Genomic DNA, 24,330 nt, shown 5'->3' with positions numbered 1-24,330 from the left:
ACAACATGACAGCCATGTACTACATACAAAAACAGGGAGGGACACTCTCTCCAGCTCTGTTACCCCAGAGCATCTGGAGATGGGCCATACCTCAAAAAATATATCTCCTTGCAGAACACCTTCCAGGAGTAAACAACCACATTGCAGATCTGCTCAGTCGTCAACGACAACAGATCCATAAATGGGAACTCCATCCTCCGGTTCTCCTCCCATTTTTTCAAATGTGAGGCTTCCCAGACATAGATCTGTTCGCCACCCACTTAAACGCAAGAGGCCCAAACTTTGCATTCAGGGATCCACACCCATTGTCCAAGGGCAATGCACTATGGATGAACTGGTCAGGGATATTTGCTTACACGTTTCCGCCTCCCCCACTCATTCCATTAGTAGTTCAGAAGCTCAAACAAGCGTCCCTGACACTAATCCTAGTTGCTCCCACATGGGCCTGTCCGCCATGGTTCGCAACCCTCTTGGAGTTGTGAGTAGTTCCCCGCTAAAAACTCCATCTCACTCCCAATCTCCTCATTCAGAACCATGGAGGGATAAGGCATCCAGATCCTAGTCATCTCAACTTGCGATCTGGCACCTGAAATCTTAGCGTTTGGCTACCTCAATCTTCCCCCAGATTGCATGAATATCCTCAGAGGCGAGACGTCCTATCACAAGGGCCTGCTATGCAGCAAAATGGAAGCGTTTTGTGACTTACTGCAATAACAATCAAGTCATTCCGCTCAACGCTTCAATCCAAAACATCATTTGTCATCTATTACATCTACAGCATTCCAATTCAGCGTACACATCCATATGCTTACATCGTGCTGCGATAGCTGCATATCTGTAGAACAAACATTTGTCTCTTTTTAAAGTGCCTGCGATTAAGACTTTCATGGAAGGACTCGAGTCATTCTCCAGACTTCCACCTGCTCCAGTGTGGCATCTCAACATAGTTCTCACAAGACTCATGGGTCCGCCTTTTGAGCCACTGCATGGATGTGAATGCAATTTCTCACTTGGAAGGTCGCTTTCCTCATAGCGATCGCATCTCTAAGAAGAGTGGGTGAGCTTCAGGCACTAACAGTAGAAGAACCATTTTTACAAATACATCAAAACAAAGTGGTTCTTAGGACTAACCCTACATTTCTACCTAAAGGCATTTCTGCCTTTCATAGCAACCAATCTGTTGAGTTGCCTGTGTTCTTCCCTCAACCAGACTCTGTGGCAGTACTTGCTCTTCACATCCTAGATGTAAAAAGAGCGTTACTATATCACATTGAAAGAACAAAACCTTTTAGAAAGACTAAACCACTTTTTGTTGCTTTTGCTCCTCCACTTAAAGGCGATTCAATATCAAAATCAGGCATTGCAAGGTGGATGGTCGAGTGCATTCAAATGTGCGATGCAAAAGCAAAACGAACGTTAACAGTTCCCCCTAGAGCACACTCTACACGTACACTGGGGGCTTCTATGACATTCCAAGGAAATATACCCATAGACGACAAATACAAAGCTGCAACATGGGCTGCACCTCACACATCCATAAAACACTATTGTGTAGATGTGTTAGCAAGACAACAAGCTAGGGTGCGCCAAGCAGTTTTACGTACCATATTTCAGACGACTGCAACAGATGCAGGTTAGCCTCCACTTTTGGAGATAACTGCTATCCCTGTCTATGCATAGCATATGATCTACAGCTCATATGCCTCGAACGGAAAATGCTACTTCCCACTATGCATCTGTTCTTGGCATATAGAGCTGTAGAGTCGTATGCACCCACCCACCTCCCTGGGTACCTATACCTGTTGCAGTAACATCTTACTTAGATATATGCATTCATGGACATCTCCTTTACTACTCTTACTAACTCCATTATCACCCTCTGCGGGAAAACAATCTAACAATGGAGTCGATGCCCATGTGTATTATCACCGAAAGGAGGAGTCACCTACCTCGTGACTGGAAAGACTTCTTCGAAGAAAAACAAAGTGCGAACATTCGGACCCAACACTAGATGGCGATCTATGCACAGCATTTGACTTTACAGCTCTATATGCCAAGAACAGATGCATACTGGGTAAGTAGCATTTTCCTTTTGGTGAACATTGTTTTTGCTTCCTCCTGCCCGTGCTTGGTCTGACTGGTGAATTTAGGGTACAGGGTGTTTTTTCCCCAGAGATCTATATCTTGAACCATGTCTTCCTCATCCTGATTTCCCTGTGGCTCCAGTGTCCATCAGTGACCATCCATATCCGCTGCTGGGCGTCTGCAGTGTGTCCACTAACCTTGATGAGACGAGCAGATACAGGGACCACAAGTAACATTTTCTTGTTTCACTTGTAAGTGTTTTAGTGTTTTGTGGCAGCATCTGCCACATGCTATGCTGAGCTTACGGCAATGTACACATAGGCTGTGATTGAGGTGGCAGAGACCAGGCTGAGGAAGAAGAGTCTTGGTCGGAGCAGTACTTGGTCAAATGTACGAGACCGGTCGAGAGCAGTATATGCCTCGTACGAGACCGGTCGAGAGCAGTATATGCCTCGTACGAGACCGGTCGAGAGCAGTATATGCCTCGTACGAGACTGGTCGAGAGCAGTATATGCCTCGCTCGAGACCGGTCGAGAGCAGTATATGCCTCGCTCGAGACCGGTCGAGAGCAGTATATGCCTCGCTCGAGACCGGTCGAGAGCAGTATATGCCTCGCTCGAGACCGGTCGAGAGCAGTATATGCCTCATACGAGACAGGTCGAGAGCAGTATATGCCTCATACAAGACCGGTCAAGAGCAGTATATGTCTCATACGAGACCGATCGAGAGCAGTATATGCCTCGTACGAGACTGGTCGAGAGCAGTATATGCCTCATACGAGACCGGTTAAGAGCAGTATATGTCTCATACGAGACCGATCGAGAGCAGTATATGCCTCGTACGAGACCGGTCGAGAGCAGTATATGCCTCATACGAGACCGGTCAAGAGCAGTATATGTCTCATACGAGACCGATCGAGAGTAGTATATGCCTCGTACGAGACTGGTCGAGAGCAGTATATGCCTCATACGAGACCGGTCAAGAGCAGTATATGTCTCATACGAGACCGATCGAGAGCAGTATATGTCTCATACGAGACCGGTCAAGAGCAGTATATGCCTCATACGAGACCGGTCAAGAGCAGTATATGTCTCATACGAGACCGATCGAGAGCAGTATATGCCTCGTACGAGACTGGTCGAGAGCAGTATATGCCTCATACGAGACCGGTCAAGAGCAGTATGTCTCATACGAGACCGATCGAGAGCAGAATATGTCTCATACGAGACCGATCGAGAGCAGTATATGCCTCGTACGAGACTGGTCGAGAGCAGTATATGCCTCATACGAGACCGGTCAAGAGCAGTATGTCTCATACGAGACCGGTCGAGAGCAGTATATGCCTCGCTCGAGACCGGTCGAGAGCAGAATATGCCTCGCTCGAGACCGGTCAAGAGCAGTATATGCCTCATACGAGACTGGTCGAGAGCAGTATATGCCTCATACGAGACCGGTCGAGAGCAGTATATGTCTCATACGAGACCGATCGAGAGCAGAATATGCCACAGCTGCTCGAGCACCGGCTCATCACACCTCTATGGTTCTCCGTTTCAGATGACTCTGAAGATGAAGTGCAGGAGCAGGACCTGTCGTTCATTGGCTCCCATGCCTTTGCCCGTATGGAGGAAGACGTGGACAAGCAGCGGCGACTCATCCTCCAGGGTCAGCTGTCCGAAGCGGCGATGCAGAAACAGCACCTTAGAAAGTGAGTATGGACACACAACTGCATAAGTCCCTGAAGTTAGGTTTTTATACAGACGTGTCCAAATACCTACGGACTCAGCAAACGTTCTGCTTCGTGAAAGAGTTTTCTCCTGCTGCAGTGCATATTAATGCCTGGCATTGTTTCTTCACAGTACCAGTTTTTATCCAGCATTCCATCACCTCATCATGCTTTCCTCCCTCCTTCCATCCTTCACCATTGCTTTCATTTTGTTGCACATTCTAACGGGAGGAAGAAGGAAACTACTATATAGAGTCAGCTCAAGCCGGAGTCCACCCGTCCCCTTCGTCCCCTGCGCCCCCTGCATCAGTCCCTTCTCCATATGAGATCCACTGTGGTGCACAGCAGTGACTTTTCTTGAGTGCACAGATTTCTTTTTTGTAAGTTTCTGATTCTTAATTGCATACGGACCTCCTGAATATCACCCCCCCCCCCCCCCCCCCCCACTCGTTCCTGGCCCCCTTCCATGCTACAGAGGACTGGGTTCAAGAACTGCTGCTCCCACATGGTAAGCTTAGCATCATTTGCTCCCCAGAGCAGTGGCAGCTGGCTATCCCTGAAAGTGGTGGGGCTTAATGCTTACCAAGAGTTCCCGTCTTTGTTTTCAAAATGTGCCTTGAGTGTCTTCAATATGTTAAAAAAAATTACTTGCAGTGTGACAGCAAATTTGGTCATGGATACAACCTTATACCAAGAATTACATACAGTATGTCAGTAACAGAATTTTGCCATTGATACAGCTCATGTACCATGGGGGGCCCATATGTTAAAAATCCCCCCCCCCCCCCAGTCTGTCAGAGCCAGCATTTTCATGTGGTTTGCGTCCCGCAATCAGACCTCCCAACCCGAAAGTGCTGTGTTGGCCAAGAATTGCATCCAGTATGCCAAGACTATCATTTTGCCGTAGATGTCCTGTGTATGTCAAGAATTGCAACCAGTATCGCAGGGCCTACGTTCAACTGGTGTCCTCCCTTACACCAAGAATTACATGCAATATGTCAGCAACAGCAAACTATTTTGGGCGTACCCATAAGCCTAGAATTATCATGAGTATGCCATGACCAGCAGCAGACTCACAAGCATAGAACATGCTAACAAGCACACTCTTACTTCTGTACACTCACACTCACTTTCTCATTCACTCCTCTGCCTCCCTCACCCTAACTCACACTCTCGCTCTTACTCATTTCTGATTCATACTTACTCCCATTTATTGTCACTCGCACAGAAATGTGCCCATACACTCAGTCTTATTCTCACTCTGTCACAAACACACTTACACTCGCTCACTCTTTCACAATCATTGACCCTCCCTCACAAATACGGGTGTACATGGACTCTGCTTCGAACTCCTGGAGTGCAAATGCTCTGCGGTAATAGATGGGTTTCAGTCTGCTCCTTTGGTCCCTGGTGCAACAGCTGCACAGTTGAAATCATGCCCCCCCCCCTCCCCACTGCCACTCTCTCACAATCTTTCCCTCACTCTTTCTGTCTGTCATACTACTTTACTCACTCCCTTGCTTTCACTTATTTTCACACTTACTCATTGGTTCGCACCCTTTCACTTTCATCGACCCTCTCACACACACTGTCACTCATTCTCTCTTGATCGCTCTCAAACACACTGAATTGACACACACTGTCACTGTAGGAGAGTAGGATCTGCTTCACATGAGTACCCCCACTTTTTAATGGTATTTCACTGTTTTTCGACCTTAGTCTGGCTGTGGCCCTTCTAATCAGGACCACAGCCTAGCTGCTTCCTCTCTAAAATGGTTTCCATGTATATTAGGTACATATCTAATTGGATTCTGGAGTTTCTTATAAGCCCCTAGTATATGGTATACTATGTACCTAGGGCATAGGTACCTCAGAGGCCTACCAGGCCCTGATGCATGTATTATGCCACCCCTGGGAAGCACTCCAAAATGGCACCACAGGTCTGCTACTGCAACCTGGGTAAGGGTGTGCTTGCACCTCTTACAGTGGTATAGGCTACCTATATCACTACCATTGCGCGCGCACACACACACACACACACACACACACACACACACACACACACACACACACACACACACATAAAACCTGCAAGTCACTCCTATGGCAGGCCTTAACAATACTGAAGGCGGAGTGCTTGGTTTTTATGTGAGAGGGTGCCCCTGCATGAGCAGAGCCCCTCTGCAGCGTTCGGAGTACCTCCTCCGATGCTGTTTGTGGTGCAGCCTGACCATATACTCTTAAGTGCATTATAACCTCGCGGTAAATGCTAACCTTGGGATGGCTGCACGGAAACATGTCATGTTTGGTGTCAAATGCTTTGGAATACTACCCCCCTCCCCCGCCAGTTCTGGTGGCATGGGTAGCATTCCACCCTTCTAGAGGGAGAGACATGTTCACACTGGCTAAACCCGGTAGGTCTTTCCTGAGCCCTGGCATCTCAAAATGGATGCCTCTGCCACAGACATGGGTCTGGCCTCCTGCTGCGGACCGAAACTCCGGCAGGGGAGGCCTGGACAATAGGTTTCCTGTCCCAGGGAGGTGTGACCACCTCCCCAGACAGGCAGATGTGTATTGGGGCTGGGCGGGAGCACTCTCTGGTGCTTTGAAGTCCTGCACTGGGGGCATACTTGGTGTCCCTGTGCATAGTCCAGTTCAAACCAGTTGCAGGGGCTACCTGCCCCTGCTCTAGCGCGAAACTGGACAAAGGTAATGGGTGTAACCACTCCTCTTTCCAAACCCTCCCATAGGTGGGTCCCCAGAGTATGTCCAACCCCAAACTTAGTATAAGCATGGGAACCCAGTCCTTGCTACTTTACATTACCCTGGATTATATATCCTGGACCTTCGACGTTCTATCCTGACTAGAAGACTGAAGAAATCTCCCTTGGAGTCAAGGAGTGACTCCCCTGCTTGGCAGGCACCAAAGCAACTGTCCGGTCTGCAATTCCGAAGCTCCCGCTGGACGCTGAACTCTCTGCATCACCAGAGGTGGATTTCCTGACTTCCCGGAGGCTAACCTGAGTCCACAGCAAAGCTGAGGCCCGTGGCCATCGTGGGTGACTAGGAGCCGTGACCCCTGGTCACCGCGTACTATTGCTGGTACATCGACTTCCTGTTCATCCTTGAAGTTCTGCTTTGGGCTCCGAGTAGCCCCAGCCTAGAGCACTGACTGCACCGAAGATTTCCGGCCTCCACTCCACGAGTGACCCGTGGGCCGGGTTCCAGTGCGACCGCTCGAGGCTCCTTCACGATCGCTTTCCCGTTGGCTAGTGGGTCCCCACGAAGGCAACTCCTCTTCTGCTTGGGCTTCCCTGGTTGCTCCAGACGTGCCCTGACTTACCCTCTCTGGGTGAGTCCCTCAGACCTTGCTGGTCTGCACCGACGTCCTTCTTCTCTTTCAACGATACTTGCCGTTGCCAAGGCTTGTTGGGTCCAATCTGGTCGCCGACACCGCAGCACTCAACAGACTTCGTGGGACAGCTCGAATCCGGCTCGTGGACTTCGTCCACACCTCCTGGACCTCGTGGCTGAAGAGTCAAGACACCCGTCAACTCATCTGAAGCACCCGACATCTGTGGGCATTGGTCCATCCTGCCCTCTGTCACTGGCAAGTGACCCAGACTCTGTGCCCTCTGCTTTCAGGTTCCTTCCATCCTAGATCCAGGCTTGGATCTCTTCGGACACTTCTCCTCTTCACGGCAGCAGCAGTTCTTCGCCAGCTTACATTGTAATCGACGACGCGACCCGACACCAAAAGACACATATGCACCTGGCTTCCCTGGGTGAGGTAACTCGAGTACTCCGGTGCTCCCGTGGGTAATTGTAATTGTAATTGTAAAAATATTTGTTAAGCGCGGTTGCTGCCCGTAGGCGTCCAAGCGCTGAGTTGAACAGAGAAGTGACGGGAAGAGGAGGTAAGGTACGCAGTATTTGGCAAACAGCAAAGTCTTTAAGTTTTTACGGAATGAGAAGAGGTCTGGGTTGGAACGGAGTGAAAGGGGGAGAGCATTCCAGAGCCTGGCGGCATTCAAAGAGAACAGCCTGCCCCCAGACCTGGCTCGCTTCACTCTGGGAACAACGGCGAGGAACGCCTCCGTCGACCGAATGTTCCTGTTAGGGTGGTAGGGGATGACAAGGTCGTTAATGGCTGGGCCCGTTTTCCAGAAGGCGCGGTGCGCCAAGCACAGCGCCTTAAAGGCCACTCGCTGCCTCACTGGCAACCAGTGGAGACTTTTTAGAGCAGGTGTGGCCGACTGGGTGCGCGGGATTTTCAGCAGAGAACGTGCTGCACAATTTTGCACAACCTGCAATTTTCGGAGGGTCATCTCAGGAGCCCCCACATATAGGGCATTGTTCGAGTCCAGGCGAGACTGGATGAGACCTTGTACAGCCACCTTTTTGGCCTCTAAGGGAAGTAGCGGGAGAACCTTCCTCAAGATTCTAAGTAGGCCAAAACATGAGGCGGACAGTTTTGTGGCCTGGGTGGAGAAGGAGAGTTTGTTGTCCAGCCACACTCCCAGGCTTTTAACACTTTCCTTAGGGGAGGGGGGGGGGCCCAGTGCACTGGGCCACAAGGAGGTGAAAGGCACAGGAGAGGTTGGGCCTAGGAGCATGAGCTCCGTCTTTTCTCCATTTAGTTTAAGGGAGGAGTTGGTCATCCATCCCTTGACGTCCTCTAGGCATTTTAACAGATTGACTGGGGAATGCCTGTTATTCCCAGTTGCCAGCGAGACCACAAGCTGGGTGTCGTCGGCGTATGACACCATTTTAATGCCATACGGTTCGACAACACCCGCCAGCGGCCCCATGTACACGTTGAACAAAACTGGGCTCAGGGAGGAGCCCTGTGGTACTCCACAGCTCAGGGGTTTGTTAGAGGACATTGTCTCACCGTCGAAGATCTGAAACGACCTCCCAGACAGAAAGGAGTCAAACCACCTTAAAGCATCACCTGAAACTCCGATGTTATGGAGATGGTCCAGCAAGGTGGTATAGTTGACCGTATCGAAGGCGGCACTTAGATCAAGGAGGATCACTGCCACTGATCCTCCCTGATCCAATATCCTTCTAGTTTCTTCGGTGACCGCTAACAAGGCGGTTTCCGTACCATGCTTTGGTCTGAAGCCTGTCTGGGATGTGTGTAATAGCGAATGGTCCTCCAGGAACTGGACCAGCTGTGCATTTATATATTTCTCTAGCACCTTGCTGGCCCAAGGGAGAAGTGAGATGGGGCGGTAGCTGGAGTGGTCATCTGGGTCTAGGCTGGGTTTCTTCAAAAGCGCCCGTACCATGGCTTGCTTCCAAGCTGTGGGGACAGAGCAGGCAGATATGGACGTGTTTAGCAGATCCAGAATTACAGGCAGGGTGGCTTTGCTAGCCTGCATCAGGACTTCTGGAGGGGCAGGATCACAGGGGGAGCCCGACTTGACCTGTCGTGCCACTTTGCTTAAAGTGTCGAGGTCCAGAGGAGGGAAGTGCTCGAGAGAAGGCTGGTCAGGGTGAAAAGGTGTTCTAGGGGGGGGTGGATTAATCACATCCGGGGTTATGGCTGTAGTTGGAAAGGAAGAATATATTTTTAAAACTTTGTTGTAGAGGAAATCTGCAAGCTCGTTGCATTGGTCCTGGGTTTTGTTAGGAGGGGGTGCCGTATTGGCACTGGAACATTGCTTTATAATTTGGAAAATTTCTTTGGGCTTTGATTTCGCTTCTAATATTTTCTCAGCGTAGTGGGTTGCCTGGGCCGCTCTGATCCCTTCTCTGTAGGCTTTAATCGCCTCTTTGTAGGAAGCCTTTTTGTCTGGGAGGAAGTCTAAACGCCAGGCTCTCTCTCGTTGCCTGCAACGGCGTTTTAGCTGTCTTAGAGAGTCAGAGAACCAGGGGGCAGATTTCTGTAGTCTCTTCGAGGAGGATCTATGAAACGGGAGGATCGAGTCTAGCGAGTGGGTGATCCAACTTTCATAGTTGGCGTTTGCCACATTAGGGTCTAGGCAAGGTGCCGGGCGAGTGGAGTCCAGGTTGTGCAGCCAGGCCTCCAAAGGGAGTTTTGACCAGTTCCTCCTGGTGGTGACTTGAGAAGGTAATTTGGGGGTTTTAAGTGTGACCCAGGTAAACGGGACCAAAAAATGGTCTGTCCATGGAAGAGGGATGGGTTGATCAACAGTTATATCCAGGCAGTTACTAAATATAGGGTCAAGTAAGTTGCCTTTTTCATGGGTAGGGGCTGCGACCAGTTGGGACAGTTGGAGAGCTTCCAGATCATCTAGTAATTCCTGAGCAATGTGGTCTGAGGGGGAGTTAAAATGGAGATTAAGGTCCCCTAGGATCGTGTGGTTGGCGGAAGAGAGGATTCTTTCCGCTATAATTTCTGGAAGAGACCTATGGAACACTTTTACAGGCTCAGGGGGGCGGTAGATCAGGGTGCCGGAGAAAAAGCTGTTTGCGTTGAACTCTATGCAGAATGCTACACTCTCGCACTCAGAGATAGTTTCTGCTGTAGTACGGCAACGGTATTGGTTCTTCAATATGATCGCCAGACCACCGCCTATCCCTACCTGTCTATCCAATCTAAGGATATGGTAGCCTACGGGTAAGGCTAGAACCACATCTGGCTCAGAGTGAACAGTGAGCCACGTTTCAGTCAGGAAAACCGCGTCTGGCTTTTGCTCCTCAAGCAGCATGGCAATCTGTGTGCTATGTTTTGGTAAGGAGCGGCAATTTAGCACGTACATACGGTACGTTTGTGCCGCGGCCGACGGGGATTTACGGAAGGAGTGTTTGCACCCCGGACATCGGGCAGGTAGCTCTGTGGGAGCATAGATATGGGAGCACTGGGAAGTGGCAGTCCTACCTATGCTGTATAAAGCCGCAAAGCTGTAAGTCCTGCTCTGGATAGGGTGGGAGCCAGGGTTTGTGGACCCGGGTCCCGACTGGTCGCGGACGGGCGCAGACGGGCTTGACTTGTGCGCGACTTCGGCGCGCAGTCGGCGCTCCCGCTGCGCTCGTCCGCTACGCTTGCGTGGCTAGCACTAGGGTGCTAGCCCTAGAACTTCCGAAGTCCAAAAGGGTTTGGTCCTGACTCGATTCTAAATGTCCCTAATCTTTACATTTCCAACCATGACATTGCCCATAGAAGCTAACGGGAACCCGCAGTTGTGTTTACACACTGCACACAATCCCCGTGGGTCCCCTGCGTCACTACCTTGGATGGTTCCTTGGGGTCCCAGCACTTCTACAGGCTCTAGGCCTTGTCTACTTCAGTCGTGGTTCTTATACCACTTTATTGGTATATGATTTGGTACGCCCCTAGGGCCCAAACGTGTATATGTGCTATTACTGTTGATTGCTAACTTGTAAATAAGTACTTCGAACTCCAGTCTCATAAAGAGACTAGAGGGGTGTGATTTTATCTTAAATACATCTATTTTAAATATATACCTGGTGTGGTTGTCCTTTCATTTGATCATTCAAGAGGTTATAGACTGGTAAAACAAGCTGCTTTACATTCCTTCAAGACTTAGCCTGAAGGCTGCTCTCCATAGCTACCACTAGGATAGCTTTCAATAAAGGTTGTCTTTAACCTATCACCATAAGGGGTTGTTTGGACTGATACAAGGTGCCCACTAGAACTAGTGGACAGCATATATCAGGCCACCTTCTCACAGTCACTCATTCTCATTTGCTCTCAGTCGCTCACAAATGCACTTGGACTCCCAGAACATAGGACAGTATTTTTACCAACAGTACCCACATAGAAGTGATCAGCTCGCTGCCCTTACTCTGTTCCGATCACTATGCTGTCAATTTCATTATCAATACCTCCAATAATAACCGGTGCCGCCGAAATAGACCCCCTCTGAGCAAGGTTCGTGCATGGAAGAAAATATCCCAGCAAAAGTTGACCATGTCCTTGAAAGTGAATCCAACTTTTAGGGCAGATCCCAATCAGGCAGCCTTGGATTTTAACAACTGGATAACTCGAGCTATATATCCGCTGGCCCCGGAAGTTACCAAATTGGACAAAAAAAGACTTGTATCCGTGGTATTAAGCAGAGCTAAAAACTATAAAAAAAAAAATGCAGACTCAAGGAACGCATTTGGCGTTCCTCTTACAGCTCAGCGCATAAGATCGATTACGGCTCCGCACTAAAAGAATACAAGGGAGCAATAATATCAGCTAAGGCAGCTTATTTTACCTCTAAAATCCTAGAATCCACCAACTCCTCCAAAGAACTATTCAAAACAGTCACAGCACTATCCCGACGGCCGAGGGACTCTGTCTTTGTCCCTGACCAAGCCTTTGTGGATAACTTGCGGTTTTCCTCCAGACCAAGGTTAAAATGGTCTATGAGGAACTTTTGAACTTACCGCAGGTCAACAGTACCAACCTCCTAGAGACATGGGAAAGACATTCCTGCCAAGATAGTCTAACCCGTTTCACCAGTCTGGATGAAAAGCAAGTGGTAGACCTACTTCACTAAGTCAGGATCTCCACTTGACCCCTGTCCCCCATACATTTTACATTTAGCTGCGGATGAGGTAGACGCAGCGCTGACCCCTTTGTTAAATCTAGTTATCTGAACAGGGACCTTTCCAGCAGGATGGAAAATGGCCTGTATTAGGCCTATTTAAAAAAAAAAAAACACTTGAACCCCATCTCCTGTTTGCCTTTGACCTCCAAGGCCTTGGAGAAAGCCATTAATTTGGAATTGGCTACCTACCTTGAGGAAAATAACCTTCTGGATCCCACCCAGCATCACTCCACCTCAGCCAGCATTAAACAACTACACTGGCTTCCGGTGAGATGACGGGTGGAGTTTAAAGCTCTATGCCTTGTGCATAAAGCCCTCTGTGGAGGTGGGGCGGAAGATGTTCAATCACTATTCCCCCGCTACATCCCGTCGCGCTGTCTAAGGTCCATGGACACTGGGCTGGTCCTTCGTCCCAAGACGAAGAGTGTTAGTTGGGGAGGCAAACGCTTTTCATTCTTGGCAGCTAAACTGTGGAACTCCCTCCCAGTCGCGCAGCGACTTCAGCCATCACGGATTTCAGGAAAGCTATAAAAACCAGGCTCTTTACACAATGCTAACCTCAGTGCAACTCTCAGGTCATCCTACCTAGCGCCAAGACGCCTCGGCATAAGTGCGCTCTACAAATACCCTCAGTCAGTCAGTCAGTCAGTATAACCTGACACTCCTTGACCTGCTTAGTAATACCCCGGGACTCTGGAATTTTGTGATTGTGCGGCCGCAGTGATTTTTGCATGATTTTATATCTGCCACATTATCTATCACCTTCTGCATAATCTGCACATTTAAAAAAACAAAAACATGTTTTTAGCGCAAATGGTTAAAAAGTTACTAAAAATGCAGCGACGTGTTGCCCCTCAGTGGAAGGGCTTTGGCACAGCTGTGCTGGTCTCCTTTCAGTTGCTTATTGCTATAGTTGAGGGTTAAATGTGTGCTGAGGTGTGACCAATGCCCAGACACTTGTTTCTAGGTTTAACAAGCATTGGTAATGCATCGGTTTTAGCTATATAATGAATAAAGAGCTGTTTTCTTCAATCATCGTCTGGGAGAAGGAAAGGGCTCCTTGACACATGAGTGGAGAGGATGTGGTGCAGCAGCCAGAGACGCTGACTCAAGAGCTGGGCATCCCAGTACGAGTCTCGGTAGCACCGCGGAACATCATGTGACTCTATGCAAATCACTTAATCGCTCCGGGGGATAAATTGTTACATAAATATGCTGCAAGAGTAAACGGCAAAACTTTATGTAAATATCGTTCCACCAAAACGAATGTTAAAAGTATTTCGGTAGCGGGAAACTGACTCCTTGACCCCCTGGGCCAAGTCCAGCCCTCTCCCCGGCAGCTCCACCCAATCAGCTGCCTGTGCTCCCTCCCGGCTGGGTTCGAGCCGGCTGCCATGACTGCGCCGCAGGTCCTCCGGCGCCTGTGGTTTCTCTTTCCTGATTATTATTCTTAATTGTTTTAACCTTTTTGTTCCCCTGTGCTACTTATTGTGATTGTGTTACTGTTGTTCGAAAATAATGAATCACAAACGCACTCCAATGTATGAACTAAGTATGCTTTTTGTGTAAAGTCGATGGTGCTAGAGGGTTAATCCTTCTGAGAGCAAGGATAAATATACAATAGAAAAAGCGCTATCCTTCGAAGAGGGGCGTCCCCCTTAAGCACTCAAAAAATAATGTTGATTTATTTCGTTGTCTTCCAAATAAAGTGTTTGAAACTGTTTGCAAATAAAGTTTTATTTGTCTTGAACTCAATTTTGATATTTTCAAAAGTGAAACATGTCAATGAACCGTATTTAGTCCATTTAATCCATATTGAAATATTTCTTAAATCATTGACGTGTTATACTTCTCAACATGTTACAACTTATCGTTAGCCCAATGCATTTGGGGCCGTAGCCCTTCTTCGAAGTATAATATACTTCTTCAAGCAGTCACCCACGAGCGTAGTAAGTAGACTATGCCCGTTAACAGCTTTATTTATTAGCAGTCACACTGTCTTGTTTTCGCATTGATTACTATGTTTTCACTTATAACAACGCACTTATCTCTTTCCAATACGCGCCACCGGTAACTTAACCACATCGATTAGGACATTACTCGATTTCTTATATAACGGCTCTTCACGCTATCACGCGGCCAACAAATCTGATTACTATCACGCATGGTTTCTTCATTCTGCATGATTATTTACTCTTTAAACTCATTTATGTTCTCCCTTTTCATCACACCGTAAGATTACCATTACAAATATAACCCAGTGCCTTGACTGACACATCCTTCATTTTTTACATTTTTTTACATTTTTATTTTCCGAGAGCTTTTTGCCCCCGAAGAAGGGCTACAGCCCGAAATGCATTGGGCTAACGATAAGTTGTAACATGTTGAGAAGTATAACACGTCAATGATTTAAGAAATATTTCAATATGGATTAAATGGACTAAATACGGTTCATTGACATGTTTCATTTTTGAACATATCAAAATTGAGTTAAAGACAATAAAACTTTATTTGCAAACAGTTTCAAACACTTTATTTGGAAGACAACGAAATAAATCAACATTATTTTTTGAGTGCATAAGGGGGACGCCCCTCTTCGAAGGATAGCACTTTTTCTATTGTGTTACTGTTGTTCTCATTCCTCGAACCCCCTGTTTTACCGCCTCCCACTCTTTCCTTTCCCGCCGCTGCTGCCCCGAGCCCGCCTCCCTTCTGCTGCTCCCGCCCCCTCCCCTACTTATGCCGACCGCTGCGCACCTAAGGCAAGCCCGTCTGCGCCCGTCCGCACCTTGACCGCGCCCAGTGCCAGGCCCCCTGGTCCACGCATGCACCATGGTGCCAGACGCTGCTACGACACAAACACCATTCGCGCACTTAATGCCAGCCGATCCTCCACCTGCTTCCAGGCCACCCCGAAGCTCACCCACGGACCCTTCACAAGCCGAAACTGCAGCTACACCTGCAAGCACACACCGGCACGTCCTGCACACCCCACCAGAGCGGACCACAACCACCTCAGATGTGTACTGCTCAACACCCACTCTGTCCACAGACACGCTGTCGAACTCTAGGACCTACTCGACTCATCCTCTCGGGACGTTGCCTTCCTGACGGAGACCTGGATGAACTCCTCATCGGCACCCGACGTTGCCATAGCCATCCCGGATGGCTACAAGATCACCTACAGGGACCGCACCAACAGACCGGGAGGCAGAATCACCATCGTCCATAGAAATACCCACTGAATCTTGACCAACACCGAAGACACCCTCAGCACCGCCAAACACCTGCGCTTCCAGATCCACATCGATCCCAACTCCACCCTCAGAAGAACACTTGTGTACAGACCCCCTGGACCCTGGACACAGTTCATCGACTCAATCACAGATGCCGTCAGCGTGCAGGCCCTGGCCTCCACAGACTACATCCTCCTCAGAGACCTAAACTTCCACCTCGAGAACACCAACGACAGCAACTCCACCACACTACTGGACAACCTCGCCAACCTCTGCCTCAAACAGCTCGTCACGACACCCAAACACTCCGCCGGACACACGCTCGACCCCATTTTCTCCGCCCGCAGCCACGTCTCCATCAGCCACACCACCGAACTCCACTGGACCGACCACCGCTACATCCACTTCTCCTTCAAGAAAACCACCGCACACAACCACCAGCAAAGAAACCCCCACCGCAGCTGGAACATGGTACCGAAGAATAGCTAATCACCACCCTCGGCCGAGATCCACCGACCAACCATACCGACACAGCCGCCCGAAACCTCAAGCAATGGATTGATGACTGCGCCAACACTCTTGCCCCGATAAAGAAACCCACATACAGATGCACCGACAGAAGAGCCATCTGGTTTACCGTCGACCTTCAGACATCCAACAAGACCTGCCGGAGACTAGAGAAGAAATGGCGCCACGAGCAAACTCCAGACAACCATGTAGCCTTCAAGAACGCCAGCTGCAGACACCACCAACTCATTTGAACGGCCAAAAGGACCTCCTTCAAGGAACGCATCGACAACGCACACAATAGCAAAGAGCTCTTCAACATCATGAAGAAACTCGCCAGCCCCAGCTCCAACGACATCCCTCCGTCACAAGACCTCTGCGACTCTCTAGCCACCTTCTTCCACCGCAAGATCGCAGACATCCACGACAGCTTCAACACCCAGACCTTTCCGACAGCCGCCGACACCCCAGACTCACCGCCTCCCAGGCACACCGGCCATATGATCTCCTGAAACCACGTCAACGACGAAGACACCATCAAGACCGTGAACACCATCCACTCCGGCTGACCATTAGACCCCTGCCCCCACCACATCTTCAACAAAGCGAGCTCCATCATCGTACCCCAACTCCGTAAGATTTTCAACAGCTCATTTGAGACCGCCACCTTCCCGGAAGGCTGGTAACACGCAGAGATCAACGCCCTACTCAAACCCATGGCTGACCCAAAGGACCTCAAGAACTTCCGGCCCATCTCCCTGCTCCCGGCGAAAGTCATAGAGAAGATCGTCAACTGGCAAAATTCCTCGAAGAGAACAACACCCTGGACTCGTCCCAATCTGGATTCTGCAGCAACCACAGCACCGAAACAGCCCTCATCGCTGCCACTGACGACATCAGGGCCCTGCTGGACAACGGAGAAACCGCGGCCCTCATCCTCCTGGACCTTTTGGCCGCCTTCGACATAGTCTGCCACCGCACCCTGCGCACACGCCTCTACAACACGGGGATCCGCGACAAAGCCCTGGACTGGATCACCTCCTTCCTCACCGACAGAACCCAGAGAGTCCACCTCCCTCCATTCCGATCCAAAGCCACCAAGATCACCTGCGGCGTACCCCAAGGATCATCCCTCAAACCGACCCTCTTCAAAAGTCTATATGACACCACTCGCCAACATCGTCCGATCGCACGACCTCAACATAGTCTTCTACACTGACACCCAGCTGATCCTCTCCCTCACCAAACACCCTGCCACCGCCAAAACCAGCTTCCACGGAGGAATGAAGGCCGTCGCCGAATGGATGAAGAGCATTCGCCTGAAACTGAACTCAGACAAGACGGAGGTTCTCATCCTCTGCTCCACCCCTTCTGCCTGGGACGACTCCTGGTGGCCAGCCTCTTTGGGAACTGCGCTGACACCCACCGACCACGCATGCAACCTGGGGTTCATCCTGGACTCTTCTGTCAATGACCCAACAAGTCAACGCCGTCTCCTCCTCCTGCTTCAACACCCTCCGCCTGCTTCACAAGATCTACAGATGGATCCCCACGTAAACCAGAAGGACGGTCACTCAGGCCCTCGTCACCAGCAGGCTGGACTACGGCAACGCCCTCTACGTGGGAACCACAGCCACACTCCAGAAGAGACTCTCACGCATACAGAACGCTTCCACACACCTCATCCTCGACATCCACAGCCACATCACCGCCCACCTGAAGGACCTGCACTGGCTTCCCATCAACAAGAGGATCACCTTCAAGCTCTCCACGACGCCGGACCAGCATACCTCAACAAGCGACACTTATTCTGCACCCCCAACTGCCAGCTCCGCTCCGCTGACCTCACCCCCGTCCCACGCATCCGTCGAACAACCACAGGCGGCAGATCCTTCTCCCACCTCGCCGCCAAGACCTGGAACACCCTCCCCATCCACCTACGGCAGACCCAGGACCTGCTGAACTTCAGGAGAGTCCTCAAGACCTGGCTGTTTGATCAGTAGCTGCGCCCCCAACTCCCCCGAAGCGCCTTGAGACCCTGTAGCGCGCTCTACAAATGTTTGATTGATAAGAGAAGCAAATCAAGAAAAAACACTGGGAAATGCTGGGAAATGTGCTACAACCAATGGAAATGGAGGAAAGGTAAGTGGCACGCACAGGAACCAATGAGAAACCAGGAAAGAGGAGACGGGATGTAAATCCCTTTTAAGTTTATATTAAAAACTGTAGATTCCTCAGGCACAGTGCGAGCGCTGTGCAAGCGAAACCTAAAAATGATGAAATAATGAAGTAATACTCTTACAAAATGTGCCACATTATGCTGTATAATTTGCATTTCCTACCCGCATAATTTACTCAACCGTGCTGCATAATTTGGCCCTCTCCTGCTGCATAATTCCAGTGGCCCTGGAAATACCCTTTATTTGTTCCACGGGAAGTAGTACACTCTTGAGGTTAGGGCCAGCTGTGCCTCTTTGAATTGTCAAGTGTCATTAGTAAATGTTGAATTCATAGGCAAGTGATAAAATGTGAAATTGGTTTAATTCGACGTGCTATAGCTGAGCATTGTAGCACTTATTGTCAAATCACTCCGCATATAGAATAAAAAAGTGTTGCCGTTTGTCTAAGAATTGCTTTATTGTCATGGATTGTTTTCAGAAGTAATCGTGAATTCCCTGCATTGTGCTGTACAATGGAAGTTGTTGACCTTCTTCCTGAAGTGTATCCCAGTTGTACTACGCAATGTTTATTCACAATAATCCCCCGGACTGCATCCCATTGTGCGGCACAAGTTATAGTATTAACAGACCTCCTCCAGTGTATCCGCATTGCACCATGCAATGCTTTATTGTTCACATTGCTCGAACTGTGTACAATTTATGGTGTTAACACACTTCATGAAGTGTGTCCTCATTGTACTATTCAATTGTGTTTTGAGAATATTCCTGGTAAATTATATCCAAGACAGTATTGCGTATATTTATTGTAGTAAGTTCCCAATCTTCATTAAATTGTGAACCAGCCAACACGTGTTTCACCCTATGTGGCTTTACAGTCGGGTGCTTTTTCATGGCTGTAAGAAAGGTACAGGAATGTATGTGTTGTGAGATTCTATTTTGTAATTACTTTTATAGGTGAAAAGCTATGCCTACCCCTTAGGGTAAGCGAGTCACCTGTAAAGGTGCATCGATAACATTAATAGACGGTTCAATTACCCATCATGGTGCCATCCTGCTCTAGTTTAAGGACTTTAAATTATCGACCCTCTTGTGCACTGGCGCGCGAGCGCTTTATTGTTGTGTCCATTTGTATCACTTTACAACTCCCTGAAGTGATCACCAGTAATGTGAGTGAAAAGTATGCCCCATAGTTATTTATAAAATGTATTCTAATATCGACGTAGCAATAGTGAATTACCCGTTATTTCATCTAATACAGTTCTCCATTCAAGCAAAGTCTGTGGTTCAGAGGAGGAAAAGGCGTCATTTCCCAACTCTAGAGATCAGATGAGAAAACCTTCGAAAATAGATGGATTATGACCACTATAATACAAACCTCTGCTTATTCTGATGGAGGTCACTCGAGAACTTTAATTTAACCTTCCACATATGTATAGTTGAACAAAATACCGGACGTAACCATATTATTGAAGGTTCAGTACAGTTCTAACTATAAAAAATTATCTCACAAGGAGTAGGGGTCTAAGGGATAGGTTTACCGACTCAAACAGTTTGTAATCCCCAAATCAACAAATGTATACAAAAAAGAAACTGTGAGTCAAAAGAGGTTGAGTGACCGTAACAAAACCACTAAGTAAGTACTGATCAGAATTTAATTGCTGTTTATGAAGTGCCAACTATATCAACAGGTATGTGTATGTGTATATAAATATATGAAAAAGATTCCCATCACCCACAACAAGTGGCTCGCTTCATCATTTGGGAACCTGGGAACTTCACCAGAGAACCGTCTTCTACCAGATGGACGTAGATATCGGTTCAGTAATGTGTCCCAAATGTATCTATTGATATGCTAGTTAGATCGAAGGAACCATCAAAAAACTAAATGAGGGTTGATGTGTGCAGTGCTAGTGTTAAAGAAATGTGAAAATTAAAATTGGTTAACCAGGCACGAAAATATTTTTAATGAAGTGCTACCTGGGTACCAAAATAAAACAAGACAGTGCTGTAACAGTTTGAAAGGATAACTGTGTTGGAAAAAACTGGTCAACATGTTTCAGCTCTTGGATACATTGTATCCTAGCTTTCGTCAGGACCAGAACGCTACTGCAATTAGTAATGTTGTGACTAAGATACATAGAATATATATTTTTATATACAACCTGGACCTTGTTTTTCGGTACAGGAAAGTACCTACAAAAGAAACAGCATTAATTGAAAGCAGACTAACAAAGTGGTTAAATGTGGAAAATCGGTCAACAACTGCAAAACATTCTATATAAGGTTTTTGCAAAGGTACCATCGAGTGTACAAGAACAACCATATAGACATAATCACAAATTAGAAAAAACGATGATTAGGTTGTCACTCACCCGAATTAATCTGGGTATGTGCCTCACCCCGCCTGGCAACTGCTCAGGTTAGGAGGCACCGCTCTGGGGAATAATATGAATGTAGAACATATCGTTATAAGGTTATATTAGTTGAAATGTTCAAACATCATATAGCGCTGGGTATGGCAACCAAACGGTTAAAAGCACGGAAGTCCAAATGTCGAAAAACATGCCAAACAACATTGTAAGCGTTTTAATTTCAAAGAGAGAGTAACATGGATACAAGCCGGTGATTTTTGCTGGTATTTAACATTGTTGTCACTATTGCGAAAGTTTTAGAAAAATTAATAATAAGTGTGCTCAAATCGCAATCACGTTGAAACGATTGAAGTGCACATTTTTAGTCAAATCCTACACTGAGGTAGCTGGGCTATACTCAACGTGAATCGTGTGACAGTAAGACCCACCTTGACCCAGTTATACTCAGAAAGTCGTGGAAATAGGAATTAGAAGTTGAAACCAAAGCAGTATGTAGAGATTAGTCTTACCTCTCCGTCGGTACCTCTCGCAGTATCTGAGCGAGAAGGGGAGGTGTGCGCTTAAGGTAGCGAAACCTATTTAAGGATTCCAGAAACGTCGTATCCGTTCGGCGCATAATCCAAAACAGGAGAAAACGCCGCCTGATGACGTAATCACGCTGTAGCGTGACGTACAAGTGATTCTGGGAAATGTAGTCTAACTCAGATTTGCGCGTATACTGAACCCAACTTTATTGGGATCGAAAGGATGTTGACAGGCCCCACACAACGTAACCAAGTAAATGGAAAGAACTAGTGAAATAGCAGTCACGATCTATTTTTCTTGTGGAATATAATCTACAATCCATTCCGATATAGAATATACAATCGGATATTAACGGCTAGGTGATAGCATAACAATACTCGAAACTCAGATCAGGAAGAGCAGTATAATGAATGACCGTTCTACTGTTTATCGAGGACAACGCTAGGCTAATATAGCCTATGTTTGTAACTCAGAGTGAAGTCCACGGTATCTGGTCATTCAGTCCCACACCATCACTATGCAATTTATAAACCCACTTCTGCTCTTTTGTGAAAAGGAATTTATTAATGTCTGTGACGTGGGAAGGGATGAATGGTTGTTCTAGAATAAGCCATTTCAAGTCTTCTGGCTTATGGTTAAAAGCCAAGAAATGAGTGGTAAGTCTTGTGGCTTGTTTCTTCCGCCTGATAGTGCTTTTGTGCTCACTGATACGGACCTTGATCTTGCGGGTCGTCATACCTATGTATCTTAGTGAGCACGGACAGGTGATAAGGTAAATTACCTTTTCTGAGTTGCAGTTGGTGTGTCGCCGTAAAATCCAAGGTTTTTCCAACCCTAGGTCAACGGACTTAGTTGGCTGGGTTTGAGGACAGGCAGAGCATGTGCCACATGGGTAGTGGCCTTGGACTGGTGGTAAATCCCATAATGTGGAAGTAGTTTCTTTTTCTTTCATCCTGGGTCTGGTATGCACGAGATTGTCACGCAAGCTCATTCCTCTTTTAAATGAGAAAAGTGGTAATGGGATACTCTCCTTTGCTACATTCAAGATGCGCCAGTGTTTCCTTATTGATTTTTGGACACTATTGGATAGTGTACTGAAGGTGGTGACGCATGTCATTCTCGTTAAGGGTTCCTTAGCTACCGGCGGTTCTAGCAGGGCGTCTCTATTGTTGTTACATGCCCTTTTTCGCGCTTTTCTCACCAGATGTGCTGGGTATTTCCTTACTTGAAGTTGCTTAGAGAGTGACTGTGCATGGACCTGAAAACTGTCCAACGTGGAGCAGTTCCTGCGAATACGCAGGAACTGTCCCACTGGAAGATTGTGTCGGAGAGACTGAGGGTGATGACTCTGGAAGCTCAGAAGAGAATTTTTTGTCTGAGGCTTCTTATACAGTTCACTTCCCAATACCCCTGCAGTAGGGTAGATCATGATGTCCAGAAACGGAAGTTTGTTTCTGTCATATGTGACTGTAAATTTGAGGAAATTGTTTTGAGCGTTAAGCCACGCATGAAAATCCAACAGAGTGGCAACTGGACAATTTCCTCAAATTTACAGTCACATATGACAGAAACAAACTTCCGTTTCTGGACATCATGATCTACCCTACTGCAGGGGTATTGGGAAGTGAACTGTATAAGAAGCCTCAGACAAAAAATTCTCTTCTGAGCTTCCAGAGTCATCACCCTCAGTCTCTCCGACACAATCTTCCAGTGGGACAGTTCCTGCGTATTCGCAGGAACTGCTCCACGTTGGACAGTTTTCAGGTCCATGCACAGTCACTCTCTAAGCAACTTCAAGTAAGGAAATACCCAGCACATCTGGTGAGAAAAGCGCGAAAAAGGGCATGTAACAACAATAGAGACGCCCTGCTAGAACCGCCGGTAGCTAAGGAACCCTTAACGAGAATGACATGCGTCACCACCTTCAGTACACTATCCAATAGTGTCCAAAAATCAATAAGGAAACACTGGCGCATCTTGAATGTAGCAAAGGAGAGTATCCCATTACCACTTTTCTCATTTAAAAGAGGAATGAGCTTGCGTGACAATCTCGTGCATACCAGACCCAGGATGAAAGAAAAAGAAACTACTTCCACATTATGGGATTTACCACCAGTCCAAGGCCACTACCCATGTGGCACATGCTCTGCCTGTCCTCAAACCCAGCCAACTAAGTCCGTTGACCTAGGGTTGGAAAAACCTTGGATTTTACGGCGACACACCAACTGCAACTCAGAAAAGGTAATTTACCTTATCACCTGTCCGTGCTCACTAAGATACATAGGTATGACGACCCGCAAGATCAAGGTCCGTATCAGTGAGCACAAAAGCACTATCAGGCGGAAGAAACAAGCCACAAGACTTACCACTCATTTCTTGGCTTTTAACCATAAGCCAGAAGACTTGAAATGGCTTATTCTAGAACAACCATTCATCCCTTCCCACGTCACAGACATTAATAAATTCCTTTTCACAAAAGAGCAGAAGTGGGTTTATAAATTGCATAGTGATGGTGTGGGACTGAATGACCAGATACCGTGGACTTCACTCTGAGTTACAAACATAGGCTATATTAGCCTAGCGTTGTCCTCGATAAACAGTAGAACGGTCATTCATTATACTGCTCTTCCTGATCTGAGTTTCGAGTATTGTTATGCTATCACCTAGCCGTTAATATCCGATTGTATATTCTATATCGGAATGGATTGTAGATTATATTCCACAAGAAAAATAGATCGTGACTGCTATTTCACTAGTTCTTTCCATTTACTTGGTTACGTTGTGTGGGGCCTGTCAACATCCTTTCGATCCCAATAAAGTTGGGTTCAGTATACGCGCAAATCTGAGTTAGACTACATTTCCCAGAATCACTTGTACGTCACGCTACAGCGTGATTACGTCATCAGGCGGCGTTTTCTCCTGTTTTGGATTATGCGCCGAACGGATACGACGTTTCTGGAATCCTTAAATAGGTTTCGCTACCTTAAGCGCACACCTCCCCTTCTCGCTCAGATACTGCGAGAGGTACCGACGGAGAGGTAAGACTAATCTCTACATACTGCTTTGGTTTCAACTTCTAATTCCTATTTCCACGACTTTCTGAGTATAACTGGGTCAAGGTGGGTCTTACTGTCACACGATTCACGTCGAGTATAGCCCAGCTACCTCAGT

At 47.7% G+C, this 24,330-nt stretch overlaps 1 protein-coding gene across 2 annotated transcripts in view; it reads left to right on the top strand.

The window, feature by feature from the left end:
- The window catches only part of GDAP2 (ganglioside induced differentiation associated protein 2), a 471,310-nt gene that overhangs the window by 361,627 nt on the left and 85,353 nt on the right, over window positions 1–24,330 (top strand). For both annotated transcript variants that reach the window (XM_085620706.1, XM_085620707.1), the window contains exon 8: window positions 3,640–3,790. In XM_085620706.1, coding sequence (XP_085476832.1) covers window positions 3,640–3,790 — 151 coding nt within the window. The remainder of the gene's footprint in view (window positions 1–3,639; window positions 3,791–24,330) is intronic.

This window comes from Triturus cristatus, chromosome 8, assembly GCF_964204655.1.
Source record: "Triturus cristatus chromosome 8, aTriCri1.1, whole genome shotgun sequence".
NCBI lineage: Eukaryota > Metazoa > Chordata > Amphibia > Caudata > Salamandridae > Triturus > Triturus cristatus.
The sequence above is the reverse complement of the archived record's forward strand: the minus strand, read 5'-3'. Positions and strand labels throughout refer to the sequence as shown.